At 47.6% G+C, this 12,193-nt stretch overlaps 1 protein-coding gene across 1 annotated transcript; it reads right to left on the reverse strand.

Annotated features, from left to right (window-relative positions):
• Positions 1-4,184: 4,184 nt before the first annotated feature.
• LOC118944423 (circumsporozoite protein-like) lies at positions 4,185-5,428 on the reverse strand. The gene is made up of 2 exons (XM_036963625.1): positions 5,419-5,428; positions 4,185-4,750 (listed from the first exon to the last, which is right to left on the reverse strand). Exons 1-2 carry the CDS (start codon positions 5,426-5,428, stop codon positions 4,185-4,187), a joined length of 576 nt encoding a protein of 191 aa, XP_036819520.1.
• Positions 5,429-12,193: the final 6,765 nt, after the last annotated feature.

The raw sequence follows: 12,193 nt of genomic DNA on the forward strand, positions 1-12,193 counted from the left end.
GCAGGGGGAGGCAGAGAGGAGGAGGGAGAGTGGAGTAGCCGAACACTGCCACCTGTTGGTGAAATGTTGATATTGCAGACAGAGCCTCTCTCTCTCTCTCTCTCTCTCTCTCTCTCTCTCTCTCTCTCTCTCTCTCTCTCTCTCTGCCTCTATTTCGCTCTCTCTCTCCATCTCTCTCTCTCTCTCCATCTCTCTCGCTCTCTCTGCCTCTATTTTTCTCGCTCCATCTCACTCGCTCTCGCTCTCTATTTCTCTCTCTCCGTCTCTCTCGCCCTCCTCTCTTTCTGCCTCTATTTCTCTTTCTCTCTCCCGCTCTGCCTCTATTTCTCTCTCTACCTCTATTTAACTCTCTCTGCCTCTTTCTTTCTCTCTCTCTCTGTCTCCATTTCTCTCTCTCTCTCTCTCTCTCTCTCTCTCTCTCTCTCTCTCTCTATGTCTCTCTCAATTTAATTATATTTGCTTTATTGGCATGATGTAACAATGTACATATTTCCAAAGCTTACTTTGGATATTTACAATATTAACATAATAAGAATCAAAATTGTCAACGGGACAACAGTAACAACAATAACCAAGGATCAAAACAACCATACATTCAACAATAACAATAAGCATACAGTAGAGTACATGTGCAGGATGATTGGTCTGTCAGACACTGTCCCTCATCTCAGCAATGTAATGCGCTGCCAACCCACAGCTCTCTGTGTCCTCCCCCAACAGGACGGGTAACCTACTCTCATCAGAGAGGTCTTTGAAACCTCGAATAAGGGTTTCAAATTTGGGGAAATTACACTCTCTAATTGTTTTATATTTTTGACATTTTGTCAGGAAATGCAGCTCTGTCTCATGTTCTGCTGTTGTGCAGTGGTTGCACAGCCTTTCCTCTACAGGGAGCCAGGTTTTCCTGTGTCTACCCTTCTCAATGACAAGGCTGTGCTCACTGAGCCTGTCCTTTTCAAGGTTTTTGTAAGGTTTTGATCAGTAACCATGGTCAAATAGTTAGCCACGGTGTACTGTTGATTTAGGGCCAGATAGCACTGCATTTTGCTTTGTGCTTGTGTTTGTGTTTCCCAATAAGCAACATAGTTTTGTTTGACTGTGTTGTCATTTGTTTTATTCTGATTGATTGGATGTTCTGGTCTTGAGGCTTCAGTGTGTTTCTCTTTCTATGTCTCTCTATTTTTCTCTATGTCTCTCTCTCTCTCTCTCTCTCTCTCTCTCTCTCTCTCTCTCTTTCTTTCTCTCTCTCTCTCTCTCTCTTTCTTTCTCTCTCTCTCTTTCTTTCTCTCTCTCTCTTTCTCTCTCTCTCTCCCTCTCTCTCTCTCTCTCTATGTATCTCTCTCTATGTCTCTCTCACTATGTCTCTCCCTCTCTCTCTCTCCCGCTCACGCTCTCTCTCTCTTTCTTTCTCTCTTTCTCTCTTTCTCTTTCTCCCCCTCTCCATCTCTCTTTTCCTCTGTTCTCTCCCAGTCAGACACAAATCTGCCAGATTCACTACGAGCTTCGATGCCCCAAATAGACAGATTAAAGACAGTCTGAGAAGGCCATTTGTGAACCATAAGAGTTTGTGTGATTCTCAGCAGTGGTACTAGTCTATGGTTGTGTGTGTGATTCTCAGATCTGTGTTTTGATTAGCGGCACCTCTCGCTGTGTTGGTTGTTGTTGCTTGGCAGGAAAAATGTTGCAATTTGTTCTCCTCTGTCCCCGCAAACTCCCCACTGCAGACACACACACACACACACACACACACCCACACACACACACACACACACACGGGTGTATAGGTGGAGTATCTGTCTGTAGTAGAGCTGAAAAGTTAACGTTTAGAGCTGAAAAGGTCTGAGGCACTGCCTGCATTCACAAGCACCCTCTGTCTCAGTCACTTTGTCTGTGTGTGTGTGTATGTGTGCGTGTGTGTGTGTGTATGTGTGTGTGTATGCGTGTGTGTGCGCATGTGCGCGCTCGTGTGTGCCTGTGTACATGCATGTACAGTATGCGCGTGTGTGGCTTTAAATCTACTGATCATCACAGATAGATGTGAAGCATCCGGTTTGCGCTTCTTCTCACTACCAAATATGTAATATCTTACATCCATTAAGAGGCTGGATCGTTAGTCACATGACTTAGTAAAGCCTCATTCCATGTTCATGTTCTAAAAGGCTTGAGATAGATGTCCAGCTCATAGAGATGTCCATAGTGTCAGAATAAAACACTGTTCTGCTTCCGTTCAGCAACCACCCCTCCATCCCCTTTTCTCCCTTACTCTCTCTGTCTTTCTCTTTCCTGGAGGTCAGAGTTCTTAAAGACATAGAAGGGGGGGGGGGGGGGGGGGGGGGGGGGTTAAATAGGCCACTGTTATAGTAGGGAAAACACTGTTATAGTAGGGGGAACACTGTTATAGTAGGGGAAACACTGTTATAGTAGGGAAAACACTGTTATAGTAGGGGAAACACTGTTATAGTAGGGAAAACACTGTTATAGTAGGGGAAACACTGTTATAGTAGGGGAAACACTGTTATAGTGGAGGAGACACTGTTATAGTAGGGGGAACACTGTTATAGTAGGGGGAACACTGTTATAGTAGGGAAAACACTGTTATGGTAGGGGAAACACTGTTATAGTAGGGGAAACACTGTTATAGTGGAGGAGACACTGTTATAGTAGGGGGAACACTGTCATAGTAGGGGAAACACTGTTCTAGTAGGGGAAACTGTGGTGGTAGGGAAACACTGTTATAGTAGGGGAAACACTGTTATAGTGGAGGAGACACTGTTATAGTAGGGGGGACACTGTTATAGTAGGGAAAACACTGTTATAGTAGGGGGAACACTGTTATAGTAGGGGAAACACTGTTATAGTAGGGGAAACACTGTTATAGTAGGGGAAACACTGTTATAGTAGGGGAAACACTGTTATAGTGGAGGAGACACTGTTATAGTAGGGGGAACACTGTTATAGTAGGGAAAACACTGTTATAGTAGGGGGAACATGTTATAGTAGGGGAAACACTGTTATAGTAGGGGAAACACTGTTATAGTGGAGGAGACACTGTTATAGTAGGGGGAACACTGTTATAGTAGGGAAAACACTGTTATAGTAGGGGAAACGCTGTTATAGTAGGGGAAACACTGTCATAGTAGGGGAAACACTGTTATAGTAGGGAAAACATTGTTATAGTGGAGGAGACACTGTTATGGTAGGAGAACACTGTTATAACAGGGGAAACACTGTTATATTGGTGGGAACACTGTTATAGTAGGGGAAACACTGTTATAGTGGAGGAGACACTGTTATAGTAGGGGGAACACTGTTATAGTAGGGGGAACACTGTTATAGTAGGGGAAACACTGTTATAGTAGGGGGAACACTGTTATAGTAGGGGAAACACTGTTATAGTAGGGGAAACACTGTCATAGTAGGGGAAACACTGTTATAGTAGGGAAAACATTGTTATAGTGGAGGAGACACTGTTATGGTAGGAGAACACTGTTATAACAGGGGAAACACTGTTATATTGGTGGGAACACTGTTATAGTAGGGGAAACACTGTTATAGTAGGGAAAACACTGTTATAGTGGAGGAGACACTGTTATGGTAGGGAAAACATTGTTATAGTAGGGAAAACACTGTTATAGTAGGGGGAACACTGTTATAGTAGGGGAAACACTGTTATAGTGGAGGAGACACTGTTATGGTAGGAGAACACTGTTATAACAGGGGAAACACTGTTATATTGGTGGGAACACTGTTATAGTAGGGGAAACACTGTTATAACAGGGGAAACACTGTTACAGTAGGGGAAACACTGTTATAACAGGGGAAACACTGTTACAGTAGGGGAAACACTGTCATAGTAGGGGAAACACTGTTATAGTAGGGGAAACACTGTCATAGTAGGGGAAACACTGTTCTAGTAGGGGAAACTGTGGTGGTAGGGAAAACAATGTTATAGTAGGGGAAACACTGTTATAGTAGGGGAACACTGTTATAGTAGAGGAAACACTGTTATAGAAGTGGAAACATTGTTATAGTAGGGAAAACACTGTTATAGAAGGGGGAACACTGTTATAGTAGGGGAAACACTGTTATAGAAGTGGAAACACTGTTATAGTAGGGAAAACACTGTTATAGAAGTGGAAACATTGTTATAGTAGGGGAAACACTGTTTTAGTAGTGTGTGTTTGTCAGTAAATGAAGGCCTCCCCTCTTTTAGTTTTCTGTTGTTTCTGGGTTCTGTTTCTCTGTTCTGGGGTGTTGTTTCTGGGTTCTGGGGTGTTGTTTTGGGATTCTGGGGTGTTGTTTCTGGGTTCAGGGGTGTTGTTTCTGGGTTCTGGGGTGTTATTTTGGGGTTCTGGGGTGTTGTTTCTGGGTTCTGGGGTGTTGTTTCTGGGTTCTGGGGTGTTGTTTTGGGATTCTGGGGTGGTGTTTCTGGGTTCTGGGGTGTTGTTTCTGGGTTCTGGGGTGTTGTTTTGGGGTTCTGGGGTGTTGTTTCTGGGTTCTGGGGTGGTGTTTCTGGGTTCTGGGGTGTTGTTTTGGGATTCTGGGGTGTTGTTTCTGGGTTCTGGGGTGTTGTTTCTGGGTTCTGGGGTGTTGTTTCTGGGTTCTGGGGTGTTGTTTTGGGGTTCTGGGGTGTTGTTTCTGGGTTCTGGGGTGTTGTTTCTGGGTTCTAGGGTGTTGTTTCTGGGTTCTGGGGTGTTGTTTCTGGGTTCTGGGGTGTTGTTTCTGGGTTCTGGGGTGTTGTTTCTGGGTTCTGGGGTGATATCTATTGTTGTTGTGTTTCATTGTGTCTCTATTGTATTGCAGCAGAAGCTGCTTTTTCTTTGTAATTATGACGAGTCAGCAGTGAACCTATTCACACACTGACCATCTGTCAGTAGTAAACCTATTCACACACTGACCATCTGCCAATAGTAAACCTATTCACACACTGACCATCTGCCATAGTGAACCTATTCACACACACTGACCATCTGTGAGGAGTAAACCTATTCACACACTGACCATCTGCCAGGAGTAAACCTATTCACACACTGACTATCTGCCAGTAGTGAACCTATTCACAAACTGACTATCTGCCAGTAGAAACCTATTCACACACACTGACCATATGCCAGTAGTAAACCTATTCACACACACTGACCATCTATCAGTAGTGAACCTATTCACACACACTGACCATCTGTCAGTAGTGAACCTATTCACACACACTGACCATCTGTCAGTAGTGAACCTATTCACACACTGACCATCTGTCAGTAGTGAACCTATTCACACACACTGACCATCTATCAGTAGTGAACCTATTCACACACTGACCATCTGTCAGTGGTGAACCTATTCACACACTGACCATCTACCAGGAGTAAACCTATTCACACACTGACTATCTGCCAGTAGTCAACCTATTCCCACACTGACCATCTGCCATAGTAAACCTATTCACACACACTGACCTTCTGCCAGCAGTAAACCTATTCACACACTGACTATCTGCCAGTAGTGAACCTATTCACACACTGACTATCTCCCAGTAGGTAACCTATTCACACACACTGACCTTCTGCTAGGAGTAAACCTATTCACACACACTGACCATCTGCCATAGTGAACCTATTCACACACACTGACCATCTGTCAGGAGTAAACCTATTCACACACTGACCATCTGCCAGGAGTAAACCTATTCACACACTGACTATCTGCCAGTAGTCAACCTATTCCCACACTGACCATCTGCCATAGTAAACCTATTCACACACGCTGACCTTCTGCCAGTAGTAAACCTATTCACACACACTGACCATCTGCCATAGTGAACCTATTCACACACACTGACCATCTGTCAGTAGTGAACCTATTCACACACTGACCATCTGTCAGTAGTGAACCTATTCACACACACTGATCGTCTGTCAGTAGTGAACCTATTCACACACTGCCCATCTGTCAGTTGTAAACCTATTCACACACTGACCATCTGGCAGTAGTGAACCTATTCACACACACTGACCTTCTGCTAGTAGTAAACCTATTCACACACACTGACCATCTGTCAGTAGTGAACCTATTCACACACACTGACCATCTGTCAGTAGTGAACCTATTCACACACTGACCATCTGTCAGTAGTGAACCTATTCACACACTGCCCATCTGTCAGTTGTAAACCTATTCACACACTGACCATCTGGCAGTAGTGAACCTATTCACACACACTGACCTTCTGCTAGTAGTAAACCTATTCACACACACTGATCATCTGTCAGTAGTGAACCTATTCACACACTGCCCATCTGTCAGTTGTAAACCTATTCACACACTGACCATCTGGCAGTAGTGAACCTATTCACACACACTGACCTTCTGCTAGTAGTAAACCTATTCACACACTGACCATCTGTCAGAGTCAACCTTTTCACACACTCTGACCATCTGCCAGTAGTAAACCTATTCACACACTGACCGTCTGTCAGTAGGGAACCTATTCACACACACTGACCATCTGTCAGTAGTGAACCTATTCACACACTGACCATCTGGCAGTAGTGAACCTATTCACACACACTGACCTTCTGCTAGTAGTAAACCTATTCACACACACTGACCATCTGTCAGTAGTGAACCTATTCACACACACTGACCATCTGCCAGTAGTAAACCTATTCACACACACTGACCATCTGTCAGTAGTGAACCTATTCACACACACTGACCATCTGTCAGTAGTGAACCTATTCACACACTGACCATCTGTCAGTAGTGAACCTATTCACACACTGACCATCTGCCAGGAGTAAACCTATTCACACACTACCTATCTCGCAGTAGTGAACCTATTCACACACTGACCATCTGCCAGTAGTAAACCTATTCACACACTGACCAGCTGTCAGAGTCAACCTTTTCACACACTCTGACCATCTGCCAGTAGTAAACCTATTCACACACTGACCGTCTGTCAGTAGGGAACCTATTCACACACACTGACCATCTGTCAGTAGTGAACCTATTCACACACACTGACCATCTATCAGTAGTGAACCTATTCACACACTGACCATCTGCCAGTAGTAAACCTATTCACACACTGACCATCTGTCAGTAGTGAACCTATTCACACACTGACCTTCTGCCAGGAGTAAACCTGTTCACACACTGACCATCTGTCAGTAGTGAACCTATCCACACACTGACCATCTGCCAGGAGTAAATCTATTCACACACTGCCTATCTGGCAGTAGTGAACCTATTCACACACACTGACCTTCTGCTAGTAGTAAACCTATTCACACACACTGACCATCTGCCATAGTGAACCTATTCACACACTGACCACCTGCCATAGTGAACCTATTCACACACACTGACCATCTGTCAGGAGTAAACCTATTCACACACTGGCCATCTGCCAGGAGTCAACCTATTCACACACTGACTATCTGCCAGTAGTCAACCTATTCCCACACTGACCATCTGCCATAGTGAACCTATTCACATACACTGACCATCTGTCAGTAGTGAACCTATTCACACACTGACCATCTGCCAGGATTAAACCTATTCACACACTGACCATCTGCCAGGATTAAACCTATTCACACACTGACCATCTGTCAGTAATGCACCTATTCACACTCACTGACCATCTGTCAGTAGTGAACCTATTCACACACTGACCATCTGTCAGTAATGCACCTATTCACACTCACTGACCATCTGTCAGTAGTGAACCTATTCACACACTGACCATCTGTCAGTAGTGAACCTATTCACACACTGACCATCTGCCAGGATTAAACCTATTCACACACTGACCATCTGTCAGTAATGCACCTATTCACACTCACTGACCATCTGTCAGTAGTGAACCTATTCACACACTGACCATCTGTCAGTAGTGAACCTATTCACACACTGACCATCTGTCAGTAGTGAACCTATTCACACACTGACCATCTGTCAGTAGTGAACCTATTCACACACTGACCATCTGTCAGTAGTGAACCTATTCACACACACTGACCATCTGCCAGTAGTGGACAGTTGAGTGAAGGCATTCATAAGACTGACCATTTGGATCGCTAAAGGTGGATATGTAGCGAAACAGAGGAAAATAGTTTGAAAGAATGGTGCAGTTTTACAATTTTGGTCTATGGACTCTTCCTCTCTGTAGTTTTTCTTTCTCTCTGTTTATCCATGGTGTTTCTCTCTCTCTCTCTCTCTCTATTGCTTTCTCTCTCTCTCTCTCTCTCTCTCTCTCTCTCTCTCTCTCTCGCTCTCTCTCTCTCTCTCTCTCTCTCTCTCTCTCTCTCTCTCTCTCTCTCTGTCTCTCCCCCTCTCTCTCTCTCTATCTCTGTCTCTCTCTCTCTCTCTCTCTCTCTCTCTCTCTCTCTATCTCTGTCTCTCTCTGTCTCCCCCCCCTCTCTCTCTCTCTCTATCTCTATCTCTGTCTCTCTCGTTCTCTTTCTGTGGTGTCAGTCTCCCCACCCACGTCTTGCCCAGGTTGCCCAGGGTTTTGTATTCATCCAATGCCAGGGGCCTAGGGTTCCAGCGTGGGTGATGCCCGCTGGCACAGACTGGTGGATACAGCCTCGGAGTTCACTGCCAGAGAGCGAGGAGGGACAGGGAGAGGGAGAAGAGAAGGGGGAGGCAAGAGAGATGTTCACTTCCAGAGTGAGATAGGAAAGAGAAAGGCGGAGAGAGTGAGAGAGAAAAAGAGAAAGAGGGAGAGGGGAGAGTTCTCTCGTTTCCGTTGTGTAAGGATGGAGAAACAGACATGCATTCAGTCTCCGGCTACATACCCTGATGCCCACTTCCTAATCCAGCCCTAACCACTACTCTCTACCACCTTTACACCTAGCCTAGATTTCCTCCACACTTTTTTATTTTATTTTATTTTATTCTCTGGTCCTGAGGAGCTTTCATCTGCAGAGATGTATCGGAATAAGTAACTGTTTGCACTAAATCTTTTAGGAAATCTGTCTGTGCGCCACATCTCTGAAGATATACGTCATAAACTCATATCTGATCTACATCATATACTCATATCAGATCTACATCAGATCTACTTCAGATCTATGTCATATTCTCATATCAGATCTACATCAGATCTACGTCAGATCTACGTCATATATATTTCTATCTAGTTCAATTTAACGGTCATGTTTTTCCCAAATATATTTATAGCTTATTTGTGTCTGTGTCAGTGGTGAGTGAACACAGTGTATGGTGTCTATTGTCTTGGAGACAATGGGTGTGTTTGTAGCTGGAGGAGAACGGATGCTATTGTCCTGGTTCTATATGAGCAGGTCTGGATTACACCCCACTGAAGGCCCCTATTGTTGGGGGAGAAGAACAGATACAGGGGGTGGGGCTGGTTGGTAGAGGGATACACAGAGGCTGTACATTATCCCCTTAGAAAAAGTTGTTCCAAAAGGGCTATTCGGCTGTCCCCATATGTATAGAGGGTTCTACATGGAACCCAAAACGGTTCTACCTGAAACCAAAAGAGTTCTACCTGGACCAAACAAGGAGAGGAGGGCTGGGCCTGTAAATTGGTAAGGGGAGAGGAGGGCTGTGTCTGTACATTGGTAAGGGGAGAGCAGGGTGAGGATGGCTGGGTCTGTATGTTGGTAAGGGGAGAGGAGGGAGAGAACGAGAGGAGGGAGAGAAGGGCTGGGTCTGTATGTTGGTAAGGGGAGAGGATGGAGAGAACGAGAGGAGGGAGAGAAGGGCTGGGTCTGTATGTTGGTAAGGAGAGAGGAGGGACAGGAGGGTTGGGTCTACGTTGGTAAGGAGAGAGGAGGAAGAGGAGGGCTGGGTCTGTACGTTGGTAAGGGGAGAGGAGGGCTGGGTCTGTACGTTGGTACGGGGAGAGGAGGGAGAGGAAGGCTGGGTCTACGTTGGTAAGGGGAGAGGGGGGAGAGGAGGGCTGGGTCTACGTTGGTAAGGAGAGAGGGGGGAAAGGAGGGCTGGGTCTACGTTGGTAAGGGGAGAGGAGGGAGAGGAGGGCTGGGTCTGTACGTTGGTACGGGGAGAGGAGGGAGAGGAAGGCTGGGTCTACGTTGGTAAGGGGAGAGGGGGGAGAGGAGGGCTGGGTCTAATTTGGTAAGGGGAGAGGAGGGCTGGGCCTGTAAGTTGGTAAGGGGAGAGGAGGGCTGGGTCTGTACATTAGTAAGGGGAGAGGAGGGTGAGGATGGCTGGGTCTGTATGTTGGTAAGGGGAGAGGAGGGAGAGAAGGAGAGGAGGGAGAGAAGAGCTGGGTCTGTATGTTGGCAAGGGGAGAGGAGGGAGAGAAGGGCTGGGTCTGTATGTTTTTAAGGAGAGAGGAGGGAGAGAAGGGCTGGGTCTGTACGTTGGTAAGGGGAGAGGAGGGCTGGGTCTGTATGTTGGTAAGGGGAGAGGAGGGAGAGAAGGGCTGGGTCTGTACGTTGGTAAGGGGAGAGGAGGGAGAGGAGGGCTGGGTCTGTACATTGGTAAGGAGAGAGGAGGGACAGGAGGGCTGGGTCTGTAAATTGGTAAGGAGAGAGGAGGGAGAGGAGGGCTGGGTCTGTACGTTGGTAAGGAGAGAGGAGGGACAGGAGGGCTGGGTCTGTACGTTGGTAAGGGGAGAGGAGGGAGAGGAGGGCTGGGTCTGTACGTTGGTAAGGGGAGAGGAGGGAGAGGAGGGCTGGGTCTGTATGTTGGTAAGGGGAGAGGAGGGAGAGGAGGGCTGGGTCTGTACGTTGGTAAGGGGAGAGGAGGGCTGGGTCTGTACGTTGGTAAGGGGAGAGGGGGGAGAGGAGGGCTGGGTCTGTATGTTGGTAAGGGGAGAGGAGGGCTGGGTCTGTACGTTGGTAAGGGGAGAGGAGGGCTGGGTCTGTACGTTGGTAAGGGGAGAGGAGGGCTGGGTATGTACGTTGGTAAGGGGAGAGGAGGGAGAGGAGGGCTGGGTCTGTATGTTGGTAAGGGGAGAGGAGGGAGAGGAGGGCTGGGTCTGTACGTTGGTAAGGAGAGAGGAGGGAGAGGAGAGCTGGGTCTGTAAGTTGGTAAGGGGAGAGGAGGGAGAGGAGGGCTGGGTCTGTATGTTGGTAAGGGGAGAGGAGGGAGAGGAGGGCTGGGTCTGTACTTTGGTAAGGGTAGAGGAGGGAGAGAAGGGCTGGGTCTGTACGTTGGTAAGGGGAGAGGAGGGAGAGGAGGGCTGGGTCTGTATGTTTGTAAGTGGAGAGGAGGGAGAGGAGGGATGGGTCTGTCAGTTGGTAAGGAGAGATGAGGGAGAGAAGGGCTGGGTCTGTACGTTGATAAGGAGAGAGGAGGGAGAGGAGGGCTGGGTCTGTATGTTGGTAAGTGGAGAGGAGGACTGGGTCTGTACGTTGGTAAGGGGAGAGGAGGGCTGGGTCTGTATGTTGGTAAGGAGAGAGGAGGGACAGGAGGGCTGGGTCTGTACGTTGGTAAGGGGAGAGGAGGGAGAGGAGGGCTGGGTCTGTACGTTGGTAAGGGGAGAGGAGGGCTGGGTCTGTACGTTGGTAAGGGGAGAGGAGGGCTGGGTCTGTATGTTGGTAAGGGGAGAGGAGGGCTGGGTCTGTACGTTGATAAGGAGAGAGGAGGGCTGGGTATGTACGTTGGTTAGGGGAGAGGAGGGAGAGGAGGGCTGGGTCTGTATGTTGGTAAGGGGAGAGTAGGGGGAGAAGGGCTGGGTCTGTATATTGGTAAGGGGAGAGGAGGGAGAGGAGGGCTGGTTCTGTATGTTGGTAAGGGGAGAGGAGGGCTGGGTCTGTACGTTGGTAAGGAGAGAGGAGGGAGAGGAGGGCTGGGTCTGTACGTTGGTAAGGGGAGAGGAGGGAGAGGAGGGCTGGGTCTGTATGTTGGTAAGGGGAGAGGAGGGCTGGGTCTGTACGTTGGTAAGGAGAGAGGAGGGCTGGGTCTGTACGTTGGTAAGGGGAGATGAGGGCTGGGTCTGTACGTTGGTAAGGGGAGAGGATGGCTGGGTCTGTACATTAGTAAGGGGAGAGGAGGGCTGGGTCCGTACGTTGGTAAGGGGAGAGGAGGGCTGGGTATGTACGTTGGTAAGGGGAGAGGAGGGAGAGGAGGGCTGGGTCTGTACGTTGGTAAGGAGAGAGGAGGGAGAGGAGGGCTGGGTCTGTACGTTGGTAAGGGGAGAGGAGGGAGAGGAGGGCTGGGTCTGTACGTTGGTAAGGGGAGAGGAGGGCTGGGT

Source organism: Oncorhynchus mykiss, chromosome 26 (assembly GCF_013265735.2).
Source record: "Oncorhynchus mykiss isolate Arlee chromosome 26, USDA_OmykA_1.1, whole genome shotgun sequence".
Classification (NCBI taxonomy): domain Eukaryota; kingdom Metazoa; phylum Chordata; class Actinopteri; order Salmoniformes; family Salmonidae; genus Oncorhynchus; species Oncorhynchus mykiss.